This window comes from Gymnoscopelus braueri, assembly GCF_963280865.1.
Source record: "Gymnoscopelus braueri genome assembly, chromosome: 20".
In the NCBI taxonomy this organism is placed as follows: Eukaryota; Metazoa; Chordata; class Actinopteri; order Myctophiformes; family Myctophidae; genus Gymnoscopelus; species Gymnoscopelus braueri.
Genome location: NC_137622.1, coordinates 35,103,034 through 35,122,128, shown reverse-complemented (window position 1 = coordinate 35,122,128; position 19,095 = coordinate 35,103,034). Strand labels below are relative to the sequence as shown.

Sequence of the window (19,095 nt, the reverse complement as noted above, 5' to 3'; positions counted from 1 at the left end):
AGCGGCCCTCCCTCCCCCCCTGCCAGCGAGGAGTCGATGGCTCTTCACGATGACGACATGGCGGAGGACGGGGAAGATTTCCTGGAGCTCCCGTCGTACCAGGACACCCAGGAGGTGTCCACGACGAGCCCCGGACGGGGAGAACCTCCCGCAGCCACCGAGGAAGAGATCCTCGAACCTGTGGCGGCTGGTTTCAACGAATGGCTAGCCTCACTAAGCAACAGGTTGTTAGCAGCGCTGTTCTAGCTTAGCTTGCTAGGACAACACCAGCTCGTTAGCCTCTTCAGAGCCGGCGTCTGTACCACGAAGAACGAGGCTACAATCGGGTGCTTTGAGACACATAAAGGGTTTTCATAAGAGTATGTTGAACTGTTTATGCTGTTTCCACTGTTCTGTGTTTTATTCTGTTCCATTAAAATTTCCCAAATTACACAAGCACACTATCCAGCCCCGGTCAGGAGGTCACGACGCTAGGGGTCCCTGGGGGTCCCCGGGCGTCGATGCCCTCTATAAGCCCATTGTGACCTGTTTTCGACAACTGTCGGGGTGCATCGATGCATAGGGATCACTAGGTGGTCCCCGTGTTGATAACCACCCCTTATAAGCCCAAAGCGCTTGGAAAGTCCCTTGGTGACTTTCCAAACGCTGCTGGGATGAATACTGTGCATGATATGAACGAGACAAAGGTAATAAACCCATTGCTATTTCTATACGCCAGTGTACATGGGTCACGCCAAAATCTTCCAATTCTACCATCCATCCGGCAGAGGGCGCCAGAGGCCCACTGTGGGAAGGAAGGTTTGCAAGATGGCGGCGCGGGTCGAAGGTCACCCCAATATTTACAACCTGCCAAGCACCGTGTCACGCCAGCCTCTGGAGGGCGACAGAGTGCTTCCTTCGGTGGAGGTGGCTCCGTCGCTTCCTTTAGCCAGGCCAAGAAGCCTAGACAAGATGGCGACGGACTTTGTAAACACAAGGGAGCAGCGTGGAATGCTTCCGTACTCAGTCACGTGACCCCCACGCTTGCACGGGCCCCGTGGGTTAGGTGTCGACGTCACCTGTTTCCATGGAAACGGATGTCAACGTCTCTTCACTCTTGGTGAGTTAGCCGTGACTATTACTAGCTATGGTATGCTAGGTTGGCATAGCCTCCAGTCAGACTGCTGTTGTTTTCACTTAGTGGCTGACTAGCCTCACTAACATCGACACAGTTAAAGAGCAGTGTTGTTTTGGTGCAGTGCTTAGACAGTCCCCTAAAACAACACGTGGTGGCCATAGCTCTCCTTCGTTCTTGGTTAGCCAAACAACTACAGGTAGCAGCTAAAGGCTAAAGGCGACCTGTAGCTAGGCTAGACTAGACCAGGCTAAGCTTACAGGCTAAGCTAGTTAGCCCTTTGTCTACACTGCCACGATGGAGGCTCAGGTTCACTGGGTGCCTTGAGACAAACATAAAGGGTTTTCATAAGAGTATGTTAAACTGTTTATGTTGTTTTACACTGTCTTTGTGCTTTATTTTGTTGCATTAAAAATGTACTAAAATACACAAGCACATTATCCAGCCCCGGCCGGGAGGTCACGACGCTAGGGGTCCCAGGGGGTCCCTGGGCGTCGAAGGCCTCCTCTATGAGCCCATAGAGTCAGGCTGATGTTGTTTCACTTAGCGGCTGACTAGCCTCACTAACATCGACACAGTTAAAGAGCAGTGTTGTTTTGGTGCAGCGCTTAGCCAGTCCCCTAAAACAACGCTGCGGTGGGCATAGCTCTCCTTCGTTCTTGGTTAGCCAAACAGCTACAGGTAGCAGCTAAAGGCTAAAAGCGACCTGTAGCTAGGCTAGACTAGACCAGGCTAAGCTTACAAACTAAGCTAGTTAGCCCTTTGTCTACACTACCACGATGGAGGCTCAGGTTCATTGAGTGCTTTGAGACACACATAAAGGGTTTTCATAAGAGTATGTTAAACTTTTTATGTTGTTTTACACTGTCTCTGTGCTTTATTTTGTTCCATTAAAAATGTCTTAAAATACACAAGCACGTAATCCAGCCCCGGTCAGGAGGTCACGACGCTAGGGGTCCCAGGGGGTCCCTGGGCGTCGATGGCCTCCTCTATGAGCCCTTTGTGCCTGACAGGCCTGTTCACAGCATGGCAGACACTAACGGTCTCTAATGGACGCCACAGTACGAGTCCGCTGGACCGCGTGGCGACGTCATCGGTCCCCGTGGAAATGTGCACGTTGCCCACGGGACTGATAACAGCAGCGCCCCCTCCCGACTCGCTCGCTCGGTGAGCAGCTTTTGGGAGGGTTGCAATCCGAATCTGTTTTATCCCAGTACATCAGCGTTGCACTGTGTTTACTGGTTAAGCTCAGTACGGCAGTGACACACTGTGGTTGTACTGGCCAGGCTCCCCTGAACAACAACAACACATTGTGGTTGAACTGGTGTGTTTTCCACATGCCTTGTGTTACTTCCTATGTCAGACGGGTGTGTCTCTCTCATGCGGAAGATAAAAGCAGCCACGACTCTAAGAGAGAAGGTTCTCTCTCTCTCTCTTGAGCATGAGCGTTACCAGAGAAATATCTACGAATCAGAACCGACTGGGTTTCTGTTCAAAGCTTTTTCTGGTGAGAAAAAGGGGGGGGGGCGTACGGCCCTTTCTGAATCTGAAGGGCCTCAACAAGTATCCATTTCTTGGTTGACGACCGTAAAAGCTGTTGCAAAACGGTACATCAGGGGCACTGATGGGCGGGCATCAACCTCTAGGTTGCTTGCCTCCACGTTCCAGTCTGGCCTCCACACAGAGAATTCCTGCACTTCGGCTACAAAGGGGAGTGTACGAGTACACGTTTTTCCCTTTGGTATGTCATTGAGCCTGCGAGTGCTCGTGCAGTGTACCAATGCGGCCATAGCTCCACTGCGGCGACAGGGGATCGGTCTGTCGACTTAACTTCGACGACTGGTTAATTGCTGGCTCAGAGGAGGAGGTGGCACGGCACACGGCCGTGGCCCTCTCCCACCTGACGTCGCTATGTTCACAATCAACGTCCAGAAGAGCGTTCTGGTTCCATCTCAGCGGACCACCTTCTGGGGGATCTCGCTGGACTCGAACACGCTCAGAACGCGGCTGTCCAAGGGCAGGTTAGACAGCGTCTTAGCTTGTGTGAGGTCTTTTCGCGTAGGGCGTCAAGTCACTTACAAACTAGGCATGCAGGCGGTGAGTCTCATGGCTTCAGTCATTCGCCTAATCCGCTTGGGCAGGTTCTACATGAGACCTGTATAGAGGTGGCAGCGGGCTCTTCGGATCCCACTCACCTCAGGTTTTCAGCAAGTGGTGGTGTTTCCTGGGTGTCGTGGAGACACTCGGATCGTGGTCGCAGGTGGCTTTTCTGTCCCAGGGGGTCAGTATAGGCGCTGTGATATCACAGAAGGTCATCACCACGGACGCCAGCCTCATGGGGTTTTTCCTCGCTCTCAAAAAGTTCGGTGCTCGGTTTCCGGGTTGTTCTGTCTCGATCAGAACATACAACACCGCGACCATGTGCTATGTCAACAAGCAGGAAGGTTTGGCCTCCCTGGTGTTGGACGCATTGGCGTGCGAGATGGCGCTGTGATGCGACTCACGTCTCGCGTCCATTCAGGCGTTCCAGGTGCCGAGCCTCCTGAACGAACTGTTTTATGCTTTCCCACCAATAGAGCTGATCCTCCCCATGTGGGGGAGGGTCAGGCTCCAAGGGTTGTTGATGTTGCTGGTGGCCCCAGCATGGGACACGTAGAGGTCAGGAGATAACTCCTCTCCTTCACGACGTGCCTTGGGCCCTCCTTGTCGGCAGGGACTTGCTGCGGCAGGGAGGGGGGACGCCCTCAGGACCTAGACCTATGGGTCTGGCCCATGAGAGGGTGAATTTGAGCTTGTGTGGCCTTCCCCCTGACGTGATGGCTACCATCCAGGGCGCAAGGGCCGTGTCCACGAGGAATGCTTACGAGGTCAGATGGGGGTTGGAACAGTCACCAGTGGTGGTGGCTTTCCAGGCCTCGATGTGTAGCATTCTTACTTTCTGCAGGGAAGGCTAAATCAGGGTTTATCCTTCTCGACGGTGAAAGTGTATTTGGCTGCCATTTCGGCTTGCCACCTAGGTTTCGACGATGGCAAGACGGTGGGTCAGCATAACTTCGTGCGCCGATTTTGAACGGCGCCAGAAGGGCTAGACCGGTCAACAGGCCACTGTTCCCAGTCTGGGAGTTGACGGTGGTGCTGGAGGCACTGTGCCGTCACCCGTTCGAGCCTTTTGAGTCTATGGACCTGGAGGTCATTAGTCTAAAAACGGTCCTTTTGGTGGCCCTGTCCACGGCTAAACGGGTCAGTGACTTGCATGCGCTCTCGGTGAGCCCGGAGTGCATGAATTTTCTGAACAACGACAGGAGGGTTTTGCTTAAACCAAACCTGGCGTTCGTTACAAAGACCGGGGTGGTGGCCCCAGATCCGGTTGAATTGGTGGCTTTTCATCCGCCTCCCTTCGCTTCGGCGGAGGACAGGCGGTTACATTGCCTCTGCCCGGTGAGAGCTTGAAGCTCTATTGCCAGAGGACGGCGGCCAGTCGCTCATCGACACAACTCTTTGTCTCTTTTGGCGTGGGGGTTCAGAGGAAGGCGGTCACCAAGCGACGCTTTCTAGATGGATCCGTGATGCCATTAAGCTGGCTTATGTGAGTAGTGGTGTCCCTGTCCCGGGGGGTCTGAGGGCCCACTCTACTAGAGGCATGGCTACGTCCTGGGCTCTCTACAAGGGAGCTTCGATCCAGGAGATTTGTGCGGCTGCAAATTGGTCGTCACCGTCGACTTTTGCGGCCTTTTACAGTCTGGACGTGGCGGCGTCATCAATGGCGCACGCTGTCCTGGGTGTGGCTGCTGCCTCCAGGTCAGTGGAGGATAGGGAGTAGGCTTGTGGCCTTTTCTCCATATCTTCCGACTTCCTCTTTAGGTTTCCTTGGGACCAGCAGGGCTGTGTCTTGGGGATAGGGCCCTGCTCCTCATTATTATGAGGCGGACTGTGTCTGCCTGTTAGTAAATAGGGCAGACTCTAGAGTCTGTCAGGGCCTACTCTTGTTATCTATCCCGCACCCCAGCCCGGTGGGCTGGGGGGGCGCCCAGGGGCCGTGAGGTCGTGGACCTATGGCCTGGGGGTCTTAGGTCACGTCCGGGGGGGACGTGACCTAGGAGCTGAGGGGCGTGCGGGGTTGTCAGGGTTGTGTGGCTCATTACCTCAAGGGGGGTTTATGAATCCCATAGTGAGTAGTAAACGGAGAACCGTGGTAAAACTAGAGGTTACGAATGTAACCCCGGTTTTAGTAGGTTCGGAGTTTACTACTCACCAGACACCCCTTTCTGTGCGCATTTGGCATGCAGAGAGGAGAATGTTAAGAGGAAGAGCCTACGTCACGAGGGAGCTTTATACTCCCGGGTCTTCCGGACTCGTGACATACCCTTAGCCAATCAGTATTGGCACCGGGAGCGTGTGTGTTGCTCTGTCTCATCGCCTGAGGGCGCTGATATCCCATAGTGAGTAGTAAACTCCGAACCTACTAAAACCGGGGTTACATTCGTAACCTCTAGTTCAGTCAGCCATTCTAGCACACATTGCCATTAACATAACGTCCAACGGTTCACCAAGGGTGCAATGAATGCACTGCATTCCAGACCAGACAAAATTAGGATTTCATTCACAGCAAAAGGCGCATTATAACCTTTGAAAACTTTATCCATACGGAAGGCAACCCCATTTGCCCCCCCCCTGCCCCCTACTGGTCTCACAGCTGCGGTGCAGCAGTAGCAGTCAGTCAGTCAGCGAGCGGAGGAATGGAAGCAGAGAAAGATTGGTATTTTGACAGTCTGTCTCACCGCTGCTGAGCTTGTCTAGCTGTGTGCTGTCAGATTAAGATAGAGGTAATCCACAGGACACTGGACACACATCTAGAGAAACATGCACACACACGCACACACACACACACGCACGCACGCACGCGCACACACACACACACACACACACACACACACACACACACACACACACACACACACACACACACACACACACACACACACACACACACACACACACACACACACAGAGAGAGACACATGTAGAGAAACATGCACACACATACAGAGACACATATAGAGAAACATGCACACACACACACACACACACACACCCCCACACACACACACACACACACACACACACACACACACACACACAGAGACACATGTAGGGAATCATGCACACACATACAGAGACACATATAGAGAAACATGCACACACATACAGAGACACGTATAGAGAACTGAAACATGCACGCACACACACACACACACACACACACACACACACAGAGACACATGTAGAGAAACATGCACACACACACACACACACACACACACACACACACACACACACACACACACACACACACACACATACACATACAGAGACACATATAGAGAAACATGCACACACATACAGAGACATAGAAACATGCACACACACATACAGAGACACATATAGAGTAACATGCACACACATACAGAGACACACAGAGAAACATGCACACACACATACAGAGACACGTATAGAGAAACATGCATTCTCTTTACTGGAATAGATTGTTTAAATGAAATGGTAGGCACTTCAGAATAATCCTGCATAACATTAATTGGCTCAGTTGGCTGGCAATAAATCAAAATGTACTCACAGATCATGGTGACATGTGAGTGCTATCGATAGCACTTCACTTGAGCAGGCAAATCCATGATTAATTCATCATTAGGTAATTGCGTGTATGAATTTGCCTGCTCAAGTGTTGCCATGCTATCCGGTGATCGAATGATACACAGACCCTTTGGAACAGTTGATTAAAAACACATTAAAACCCGGAAAGTATCTGTGTGTCATTATAGATTTTTGCGTTGGCAATTCAAAAATAGCAGTTGTACAAGCTTGTGCCGCGCTGCAAGCTTGTACATTTGCTATTTTTTTTATTTTTTATTTTTTATTACGAAAAAGTGTGAGAACTACTGATTTAGAAGACATTTATAGAATCTGCCTTGGGTCTTAAAGGGATAGTTCACCCCCAAAATGACTTTTTTCTATCGATTAGTCAGACTTGAATTCATGGATATTTTTTTGGTTTTGTCTCATTCCTAAGGTAATAAGTAAAACAGTAGCTAAAAACACAGTATACAATGACGACACACAAAACAAGAAAAACTGAGGGGGGGGCAGCACAGGGTCAGAGGTCTCATGCTATGTTAAAAGCCAGAGAATAAAAGTGCGTTTTAAGAGAGGTTTTAAAAATGGCCAGAGAAGGGGCTTGCCTAATCTGCAGGGGAAGGTCGTTCCAGAGCTTGGGGGCCGCGACCGAAAAAGCTCTGTCCCCTCTAAGCTTCCGCTTCGCCCTCGGAACCTCCAGCAGCATCTGGTCAGCTGACCTGAGGGAGCGGGCAGGAGAGTAGGGGTGGAGGAGCTCAGAGAGGTATGGAGGGGCGAGACCACTTAATGATTTAAAGGTAAAAAGCAGAACCTTGAACTGGATTCTAAAGTGCACGGGCAGCCAGTGGAGAGAGGCGAGGATGGGAGTTATATGCTCTCTCTTGCGCGTGCCAGTTAGAAGACGGGCAGCAGCATTCTGTATTAACTGGAGGCGTGCAAGGGAAGATTGACTGGCTCCAAGATAGAGGGCGTTACAGTAATCCAGCCGAGAAGTAATAAATGCATGGATTACTGTCTCAAAGTGCTGTGTGGTTAAAAAGGGTTTTACTTTGGCCAGCTGTCTCAAGTGAAAAAAGCTAGACTTCACCACTGAACTAATTTGGCGATCTAACTTAAACTCGTTGTCCATTTTAAAACCCAGGTTGGAGACTGTTGGCTTCACAAACTGAGCCAGGGGGCCTAGATCAAATGGAGGGGGGTTACAAGAACCATTTGGGGCAAACACCACCACCTCAGTTTTCTTTTCGTTAAAGCTTAGAAAGCTTAGGGCCATCCAGGCTTTAATGTCGTCCAGGCAAGAGAGAAGAGCTTTAGGAGCAGCGTCTTTCTTCTTCAGGGGGACGTAGATCTGGCTGTCATCAGCATAAAAATGGAATGAAATGCCATGTTTCCTGAGGATGGACCCTAGGGGCAGGAGATATAAAGAGAAGAGCACCGGAGCTAAAATTGAGCCCTGTGGAACACCATAGGACAACGGAGCCGAGGAGGATTCTGAGCCAGTGGCGCTGACAGACATGGTTCTGCCTGTCAGGTAGGACCTGAACCACCCTAGCGCAGTGCCACAGATACCCACTAGGTGCTGCAAACGCCAGAGCAGGACGTTGTGGTCCACTGTGTCAAAAGCAGCCGTCAGGTCCAACAGGACGAGAATGACATAGTCGCCCGCATCATTAGCTAAGAGGATGTCATTAAATACCCTTACTAGGGCGGACTCGGTACTATGCCGGGTTTTAAAGCCAGACTGGAAGACCTCAGGGATATTATGCTCCTCTAGAAAAGACTGGAGCTGGGCATAGACAACCTTCTCTAATATCTTAGAGATAAACGGCAATTTCGATATGGGCCGGAAATGAGCCAACACAGTGGGGTCGAGGCCTGGCTTCTTAAGCAGTGGTTGCACTACAGCATGTTTAAAACATGTGGGAACAAGACCAGAAGAGAGACTGCCATTTATGATTTCTAGTACCATGTGTGCTATGCTGGGGAAAACCTCTTTAAAGAGGCGGGCCGGGATGACGTCGTGAGGTGAACCTGAGGCCTTCATGTGGCTGACTACATCCTCCAAAAAGGACAATGTTACAGGTTCGAAAGAGCTGAGCACGGCGGGACATGGGACACTAACAGAGGGGTCAGAGGCAGGAGCAGAGATGAGGGCCCTTGTATTTACCACCTTGTCAATGAAAAAGTGCAGGAAGTCATTACAAATGTCAGGTGATTCAAAACAGACGGGCTGAGCGATATTAAGAACAGAGTCAATAGTTTGATATAGTACACGTGGATTAAGACGGTTAGACTCAATAATATTCGCTAGGTGATCTCTTTTTGCCTCTTTGACAGTGTTCTGGTAGGAGAGCCAGGATTCCTTTAAAATCTGAGAAGAAACCTGCAGCTTGTCCTTCTTCCATTTACGTTCTGCTTTTCGGCACTCCTGTCTAGCTGCACGGGTTCTGTCATTAAACCAGGGCTCGGGCTTTGCCCTGGGCAACTTGGATTTCAATGGGGCCACAGAGTCCATTATGGTCCCACACGAGGAGTTAAACCAGGAGCATAGTTCCTCTATGGGAACAGCCGAGACAGACGGGACACACAGCTGTTCAAAGGCAGCTGAAAAGCGACTAGCAGTGCGGGGGTTAAGAGTCCGACAGAGTCTAGCAGGAGCCCTAGAACTAATCTCAATACAAGAGAGAACAACATCAAACAGAACAGAGCTATGATCAGAGAAAACAGTATCACAGATCTCTAGGTTAAGTATAGGCAGCCCATACGAGATAACGAGATCTAACGTATGTCCACGTTCATGAGTGGGGCCAGACACATTCTGCACCATGTTAAACGATTCAATAAGGTTTAGGAAGTCCTTCACCATCGGTTTGTCAGGGCAGCAGACATGTATATTCAGATCCCCGAGAATCAACACTCGATCATAGTTGGGCAATATTCCAGCCAGGAAATTGGAGAAATCAGTCACAAAATCCTTAAAATTCAAAAGCCCATAAAATTCGATTGCTAATCATTTTATGGGCGTGGCCGTATTACTCTGTGTATCCATCGTTGTGATTGATTCACATGCACAGTAGTAGTACTGCACATAGTAGTGGCTTGGTAGTAGTGGACGGTTGGACGCCTCGTCTTCAACTGGCAATCTGGCGTCACGTGGCACAGCTTGCATTTGACCTCCATTTCAAAACAAATTGCATCGCCCTCTTGCATGAAAGTGTGTGTGTGTGTGTGTGTGTGTGTGTGTGTGTGTGTGTGTGTGTGTGTGTGTGTGTGTGTGTGTGTGTGTGTGTGTGTGTGTGTGTGTGTGTGTGTGTGTGTGTGTGTGTGTGTGTGTGTGTGTGTGTGTGTGTGTGTGTGTGTGTGTGTGTGTGTGTGCGTGTGCGCGCGTGTGTGTGCGTGTGTGCGCGAGCCTCTAGTCCAGGCTAGGAATACTTTGATCATATTTTTGACTTTGTAAAACGGACCTGAGTTGCACTGTACTTGTTGCATTCTTTTTCAGTCTACACCAAATCTCTTCGCCAAAAATAGCAGATCTACAAGCTCACAACGCATCACAACGTGACGCGTTGTGAGCTTGTAGATCGGCCATTTTTGGCAAATGTTTCCCCTCAGAATGGGGATGCTATTTTCAACTGTCATGCATGTAATCTATATATAGTAACAATGTAATTCAGGGGTCCCGTGGATGAAAAAGTTGTTTACAGGGGTGCCCTGAGCCAAACATGTTTGAGAACCACTGCGTCTATTCTATACTCAGTTTAAACATAATGTCAAACGGCCAGCAGTGTGAACAATACATTGATGGCCATTGGCTGTATAGTAGCCTAGTGTCTATATTTTGGTTGTAACTGAACCATATACTGTACATTGTTCTGAATCAGGAACAACCGTGGTAATTATTATTATAATATCTGGAATTTATATAGCGCTTTTCTAAGTACTCAAAGACGCTTTACATGTGTGTGGGGGCCAGGGGAGAGGACAAAAAAAAGAGAACAACTTTATTAGGAAGATCTGACAAGCAAAAGATAAGAATTAAAAGCAATAAAACACAAAAAATAACAAGTTGAAATCAAAGACGACTCGGAAAGGCGATTCTGAACAGGTGGGATTTCAGGGTGGTGTTGTCGTCACTAACTCTGGTTGAGGTTGTTGTGAACCTGTGTTAAAGAGCCATTGCTGATATTTCCCCACAGAACGATACAATGCAGTGTAATGCTGTTTAATGTAGCTGTTTCAGCTTCCATCTGCCTTGTTTCTGTGCCAGAGGGAGATAAAGCCCTGGGCCCCGGACCAACCGTCTCCTCTTTACTCACATCTACTCTCCTTTTGTTCCATCGCTGTCCGTTGAGAACATCCCATAGCACTCAGATTCACTACCAGTCTCCCTGCTTGTACATTCTGTCTGCAGACACAGGAAAGCAGAGATGACAAAACTGATCACAATATGTTTCTGTTTTTCTTTTTTTTTTGCCGGCACAACCCTGCTCTGTAGTCCAACCCAGAGCGGGCTGGAAATGGCATCACATCGCTCACGAGTGTCTCTTAGCTGTGAGATAGATCATTAACTCTGCCCCTCTGTGGCTGTGGTTGTGTTCCAGGAGATCAGGAACATGCACAACGAGCAGCTGATGGACATCAGACGAGAGGAGGAGATGGAGATGTCAGACGACGACATGGAAGATGCGAACGGCACAGACAGCAAGGACTCTGAGGACCCCGGTATATGGCACACATGCACACACACAAACACACACAGACACACACACATACATAGCTTGGAACGTCTCTGTCATAATACATGCCATGCATGCATAAATATTTGCATAGAAAGAAAGGTTTGGCGGCTTGTACAGCGTGAGAGTCGATGCATAACGACATTCCGCTCAATGCCACTCAAATCCATTCCCTTCGAATGCTCACAGCTGTATGAGCGTTTGTAAATGGATGCACACACTAGAGTGTGTGTGTGTGTGTGTGTGCGTGTGCGTGCGTGCGTGTGCGCGCGTGGGGGATATGTGTTTGTGCCAGCTGCTGTCTCGTTCCAGGCTATTTGAAGTCCCACTGAAGGGCCATAAGAGCCATGTCTTTTTGCTCAAAAGGAGCCCGATTCTCTGCTCTGAATCATCAAGAAAACAGCAGCGCTGCTGATGTCTATTGCCATTATAATAACAGTCAAGAACGGTCACCAGGGTAACACGCAGCCACATATATTGGATGTTGCCTCCAATCCTCAGTTTTCTCGCCAATTGATTCCTCTACCATTGTGTTGGGGTGAGGGGGGGGGCGGGGAGGAGGGGGCATTTATTTTCCTATGGAGGGGGGAAGAGGGGGCATTCATTTTCCTATGGAGTGAGACAGACACCAAGCTGTGTATGCATAGTGCGTGCATTAGCGCACCTTGCAGAGCTTAACCCTATAAGACCGGGAAAGCATCATTTGTGGCATTTTAAGATTTCTTTGGCTATTCAAAAATAGCAGATCTACAAGCTCATAGCGCGGCACCGAGTGCCGCGCTATGAGCTTGTAGATCTGTTAATTAATGACTTTGACATGTTTGTGATGACAACCTATGTTGTGGTTCCACAGTTTCCAGAGCTGCACAACACAAATGTTAAAATGTATAAAGATTAGGGGAAGTGTTGTGTAGATAGTTTGTCTAGTATTCTCTATTAAGGATAAACGGCTCTGATGTTGGTAATGGTATAAAATGAGATATTGCTTGGTTATGCAGTTGAACAACTGCTTAATTTCTTATCGGTGTAGAGTACAGTACCAGTTCTGCTGACTTTTTTTCCCACCCTCATTATTTGTAGTGTGTGTGTGTTTGTTTGTGTTTGTGTTTGTTCCGGTAAAAAAAAGAAAAAGAGTGTCATTTTCTACTTGGTTTAGATTGGTTCTGCTCTCATCCCTGCTTTTGAATAATTCTGATCCCTGTCATCAGATAATGAGAGACCTTCTCCAATCAGCATGCAAATGCATGTGAAGGTGGACAGCTGTGCGGGCTCCTCTCGTGTGCAACATCCACTATCAGATAGCCCTTAATTAACATGGCTGTCAGAAGAAAGCTGTCGTTTCATGGGATGGTGTGGGAATGGCTGAGGAGAAATGAAGGGGGTTCATATGACATTTTCTGGTGTTAGCGATAACAGAACGATTGAATGATATCTGTCCGAGAAAAGAAACTGCAAACTTTAACCCATTTAGACCAGGAAAGAATCTGTGTCATTTTTAGATTTCTTTGATCTACAAGCTCATGAGCTTTGAGATCTGCTATTTTTGAAAAATCTTGCAAATTTTTGCAAATCTTTGAATATATATATATTTTTAAAGTAAACTAAATCTCTAACAGTTTTTTTTTTATGTTTCGTCATGTTGCTGTATCAGTGGTGCTCAAAACCTTTCCGTGTCAAGGGCCCCCAAAATGATATGTATTTGGTCGCGGACCCCCCATCTCAAAATATGTTGTTCCAGGGACCCCCAGAACCACAGATCGGAGTTAAAAATGTTTGCTTTAAAACATATATATATATATATTCAAAGATTTGCACAAATCTTAAAAGAATATATATATATCTTAAAATGACACAGAATAGCTTCCCTGGTCTTTATGGGTTAATAGTGTAATACAGGAGGAATTGTTAAGAGTCTTGCTGAGCGATAGGCTTCTCTGGGAACAAACTTGGATGTAGCTTTCTGATCACTACTCCCCTCAAGTAAAACCCCCTGCCAGGAGAAACACACAGCGGGAGATTCATCAACACCACTGATAGGCTCTCCGTAACACTGACTGTTGAACAGCCCACATAAAACCCTACTGTATGTCTAAACCTTATCTCCTCAACTCAGTCTCACTCCTGGGCTCTCCTCGAGGAGAGCAGAGCTGATAATACAGCACATCCACACAGATCTGAGTAGATCTCATACGATAGTAAAGGCTCAAAAGTCTCCCCTCTACAACACTGAGGGATGAATTCACAAAAGGATTTATGCGGCTTTTGTGCTAAATCATATTCCAACCCTCTGGTATTGGGGTGTCAAATACATTTCGGGTCGCCGGCCGGATTGGTCAAAATGTAATCGTGTCAAAGAACAAATTCAAAGCATAACATAAGTTATGAATGCCACAATGTTCATGGAAATGCCTCCACGTTAATCCAGTTAGACCTGGAACGCATCTCTGTCATTCTTTTTATTTGAGGTAAAAAGCATTATTTTACACTTTGGCTATTCAAAAATAGCAGGCAGCCTTGAAAGCGCAGGCGGAAATGTGGAATTGCGCACGGCTTCCCAACATGTATACATACAGTATATTCACCAGAAGGTGGCGGTACTGTACGTAATTATAAGTAATGAGGTTGGGCAGAAGTCAGCAGAACTGGTACTCTATACCGATAAGTTACAGCCCAATCCGAGCACTGTCTGCAACAACGTCATTATTGAAAAGTCCAATTTCCAGAAGTTGTATCCCTCTGATCATCCAACGGACTTCAGTGTGGCAGCTGTGTAAAATAAATTTTGTGGCCAAAAGAGCATCAAATTTCAGATCTCTGAATACTTTTTTTTTTATTACTATACTTGCCTCGCCACCAGAATTCACAAAATTCTTCGGTTGACTGTCAAAGATGCATCAGCACAAATAGTGCGGTACAAAGCCACCATTTAGGCTACACAGTACTTACTTTGCCACGTGGATAATTGCAATCAGATGCAAAATGAGGGAAAATTGCGGTCAGCTGTGAAACTTACTGTATGGGCATGTTTGCGCTGGCATATTATCATTACTGTGCATTGGTGAATCGGACCTTAAATAGCATGTGCAGTTCATGGTGTTATCAGCGACCGCGATCCATTATTGTGAAAAGGTTTTGAGTGTTTACTGCATAACATAGTTAAGGGATGATTATATATGTCCTCTAATCTAATACCCATGTTTATTTGAAACTTAACCCTAGCTGCTTATTGAGCATCATTGCAAGGTGTAAAATAGTGAAGAGGAATTATTTTAGGAGACATTTAGTGACATACATTACTCATGGAGTAAACAGTGGCACTTAGCTGCGCAGAAACGAGCACAGTCACAGTACAGTTAATAACTACGTACTGTGTGTGTGTGTGTGTGTGGGTGTGTGTGTGTGTGTGTGTGTGTGTGTGTAGCTGTGTTGCAGACAGAGGCCTTAAAGGAAGAGAATGACTCCCTTCGCTGCCAGCTGGACGCCTACAGGAACGAAGTAGAACTCCTCAAGCAGGAACAGGGCAAGAACCAGCCAATCACGAGTGAAGAGGACAACACACGCTGTCAGCAGCTCAGCTTCCTGCAGCAGGCTCTGCAGGGCATGCAGAAGGTATAGCGAACGCACATACACACACACATACACACACACGCATGCACACAAGCTGTCTGTCTTTTTCTGACTCATGCTTGCTCACACACGGGACACACATGCATGCAAAACACACACACACACACACACACACACACACACACACACACACACACACACACACACACACACACACACACACACAGCCAGCCATACAGACACTGACGATGAGAAGCCATGAGTTAAAATACAGCTGTTATTCTCCTCTGAGGACGGGTTAGAAGATTGTAGGCTTTGGTAATGTCAGATGATATTTGAGTTGTATTTATTTTTCCCAGCACAGAAAACACAAGGTGCTCTTAGAAATCACTCATCCAAATGCACAAAGCCACCAGATAGAAATGCCAGACATGCACGGCTCAGCGCAGAAGAGATGCTCGGTGCCTCGTCATGCTACTGGTGTTCCTAGTGTTGCGTAGATATGTGGCGCTCCCGTTGAAAACCATTCAAAACGTATGCTTTGGAGGACAACAACCCCCTGTACGCTTGAAGGCTGCTCTCACGACCTTTGACCTTTTGAACTTCACCTAATCAACTCTGTTGCATTTCCTGAAATGATGGCGGTATTGTTTTTCCTTCCCTTTTGTGGTCCTTCAAAGCATTGGTTCTCAAAGTGGGGTCCTTGGGGGAGTTCCAGGGGGTCCCCAGCTAAGTTAGGAACCAAATGGACCCTAATGGGTCTGTAACTCAGAGAGTGTACAAATGGAACCAAATGGACCCTAACGGGTCCATTTGGTTCCATTTGTACACTCTCAGAGTTACATTAACATTGATTTTATAATATAAATTGGGGTCCCAGAGATAGAAATGGCATTAAATGGGGGTCCGTAGCCTCTGATGCATGTCAAACTGGGGGGTCCTTGAAATTAAAATGGTTGAGAATTACTGCTAGAGCCTTAGAAATCTTCTCTTATGGACGTCCCTGGCATATCTTTTCAAATGGGGGTCCGCGGGCTGATGCGTGTCATTTTGGGGGTCCTTGACATGAAAAAGTTTGAGAACCACTGCTTCAAAAGGACGGTTGACAGTCGGCAGACCTTTGCCTCTCATTGTTGAGTGTACTTGAATGATACTCGAAGCATAACAACCCCGTTTTGTAGACATTGTCAGGTCACGCACTGAAGAAATGACCGCTGCACGAACCTCCTAGGCGGACGTCAGCCGAAGGCCCGCTATGACTTCACTAGGTCCACAATGACATCATTTATGTTGTCTATGACATCATTAGGTCCACTGTAACATCATTATGCACACTTTCTTTGGGCGTCTATTCATTGGGCTTTATGAATTTTTTTCCCCACATGGGCCTCCCAGTAGATTGATGACCTCTGGTTCCTAGACTGCAGTTTAGTTGATGTGAAAAGAGATCAAACGGGTGAAAGAATAGGAAGGGAACTGATTATTTCAGCTTATTTCCTCTTCAGTTTTGATGTCTTTGGTTTATGATGTCTGAGGTAATTTCCCCCGGAACATAAAACACTGTTTGGAAAGAAAGCTCCAAATGTGAACTGATTCCTTCACCTTTTCATTTGTCATGTCCTCACCTAGCAAGTTGTCACAGGTAATGGAAATGATGATAGTTTCTTGTTTAGAAGAAGAGCATCCATTAAGCCCCTGCTGTTTTTGCTGTGAAAGTAATTACCTTGCCAACATATGTCTGTCATGCTGTGTTTATGAAAAGATTAGCTGAATGGATTAAATGAATTGGAATATGCCAAGTTTTGGAGAGCCTGCTCCATGTGGTGTATCACACACACACACACACACACACACACACACACACACACACATGAATTACCATGAAATATCATGAGCATGTAATTTGTCTGTTTCCTCTTCATGAATTGTGATAAATATGGATGTTGCAGCATGAAATCACATGCTTAAAGCCCCCTGCAACTCGTCAAAGTGCTTTGTATTGGAAAGAAGAAGGTGAGTTTTCTCATCTCTGTTGGGTTCTCAGTAGCAATTTGTATACGGAGATGATGCAACAATAATAATAAGAATAATATTTGTAATGCACTTTACGTTTGAATCAAATCTCAAAGTGCTACAGAAGTTTAATTGAATTTAATGGCAGTGGGTTGGGCCGGCTTGTAAAAATAGCAACGTGTCTGTGTGATCAGAAACACTGATCACAGATATTGGAGATAATGAGGGAGACGTTTTAGGCAGAAAGGTGAGCAGACCGTAGATTGCACAACACACTATCTGTTCCACTCCCACCCTATCAGTTGTCCTTTTTACACAGACGTGGATTCGCCTCTGTGACTACTTCCACTGCTGGACTAGCCTCGGGAACTCATGCATTTTTTTTGTTTCAAAACTGCTGGACTGACTCAAAGGTGGCCAAACAATGCCTCACCCCATTCCGTGTCCATACCTACCTTTATATATAGCACAGCGAGGCGGAATGACATTCCCGCCTCAGACAGACTGTGTAAAAGGGGGCCTCCTTTTATTTTTATTCACTGTTTCTATTTTGGTCATGAAGTGTGGGTCATGACCGAAAGAATAAGGCTCGCGGATAAAAGTGTCCGAAATGACTTTTCTCGTTCTCAGTGGCTGGCCTCTCCCTTAGCCCATTAAGACCTGGGACGCATCTGTGTCACTTTAGATTTCTTTGGCTATTCAAAAATAGCAGATCTACAAGCTCATAGCGTGGCACCGAGTGCCGCGCTACGAGCTTGTAGATCTGCTATTTTTTTTTAATCGTGAAAATTATTTTTTTATATTTTTTTTCCGAAAAATTGTTAGGATTTAGATTTTTTTTAGACGCTGCCTCAGGTCTTAATGGGTTAAACATAGGGTGACCCGAGAGAGAGACTCGGAGTAGAGACGCTGCTCCTTCGCTTGGAAAGGAGCCAGCTTAGGTGGTTCGGGCATCTAGTACGGATGCCTCCCGAGCGTCTCCCTACTAGCGAGGTCCTCGCTGCACGTCCCACTGGGAGGAGACCCCATGGCAGACCAAAGGACCAGATGGGTGGGAGTACATCTCCACGCTGGCCTCGGAACGCCTCGGGATCCCCCAGGAGGAAGTGGCTAATGTTGCTCAGGAGAGGGAAGGCTGGAGCTCTCTGCTGGAACTGTTGCCCCCGCGACCCGACTCCGGATAAGCGGTTGAAGTTGGATGGATGGATGGACTTTGTGTGTGCGTGCGCGTGTGTGTGTGTGTGTGTGTGTGTGTGTGTGTGAATACATCTTGCCAATTGCTTGCGTATTAAATTGACATCAGTGACAAACTGCTCTGTTATTCTGCAGCACTTACTGAGGATGGAACTGCTTGTGGGGACAAAATACGAAATAATAATGAAAGTAGTTGCTAGTTTTTCTCCTTTTTGTGGCGGACGGTGACTTGGTATGAACCACAGTTAATGACTGACTGCTAAATGTTAAATCTTCTATGCATTACTGAAGAACTGTTTCTGTTTTTCTTGTTGCAGCAACTATTAAAGATAAGGGACGAGTTGAAACAACGGGAGGCGGAGCTTGAGAAGAGTACGGAGGAAAAACAGCAGCTGCAGAACCAAGTCCAGACCCTCAAAGAAGGACTGAAGAACCTACAGAGTACGGTCACGATACAGGTACGTTCATGTCATACGTTCAGATGCATCCGTACTTTAAAGAGGCACTACGTCATTCTTTGTTACTGAATAAAATATACATTTGTCCAATCTGTATGGTAGAGTATGTTAATTCAATGTAACTTATACAAATGGGGTGGCTCTTCAATCGAGACATTTAGATCGTGTCAAAGGTCATGTCTCACCTAGACGCAGGATCTGACACGGATTTTGACCTGATGTTCAAGGTTTAATTTATCCCCTGAGCAAGCAGGCAGGCTCTATTAGCTCAATGGTAAAAAATGTCAGCACTTGCGCAGGAAACTGGGTTCAAATCCGGGCTAGAAGAGGAAAGTTACATTGTGCAGCTTTAATACACACACAC

The 19,095-nt window shown here is 47.2% G+C and overlaps 1 protein-coding gene across 2 annotated transcripts in view; it reads left to right on the top strand.

Moving 5' to 3' along the window:
• enox2 (ecto-NOX disulfide-thiol exchanger 2) overlaps nt 1–19,095 on the top strand; it is a 257,495-nt gene that overhangs the window by 224,026 nt on the left and 14,374 nt on the right. For both annotated transcript variants that reach the window (XM_080416778.1, XM_080416779.1), the window contains 3 exons: nt 11,365–11,485; nt 14,921–15,108; nt 18,591–18,731. In XM_080416778.1, the coding sequence (XP_080272904.1) occupies nt 11,365–11,485; nt 14,921–15,108; nt 18,591–18,731 (450 nt within the window). The remainder of the gene's footprint in view (nt 1–11,364; nt 11,486–14,920; nt 15,109–18,590; nt 18,732–19,095) is intronic.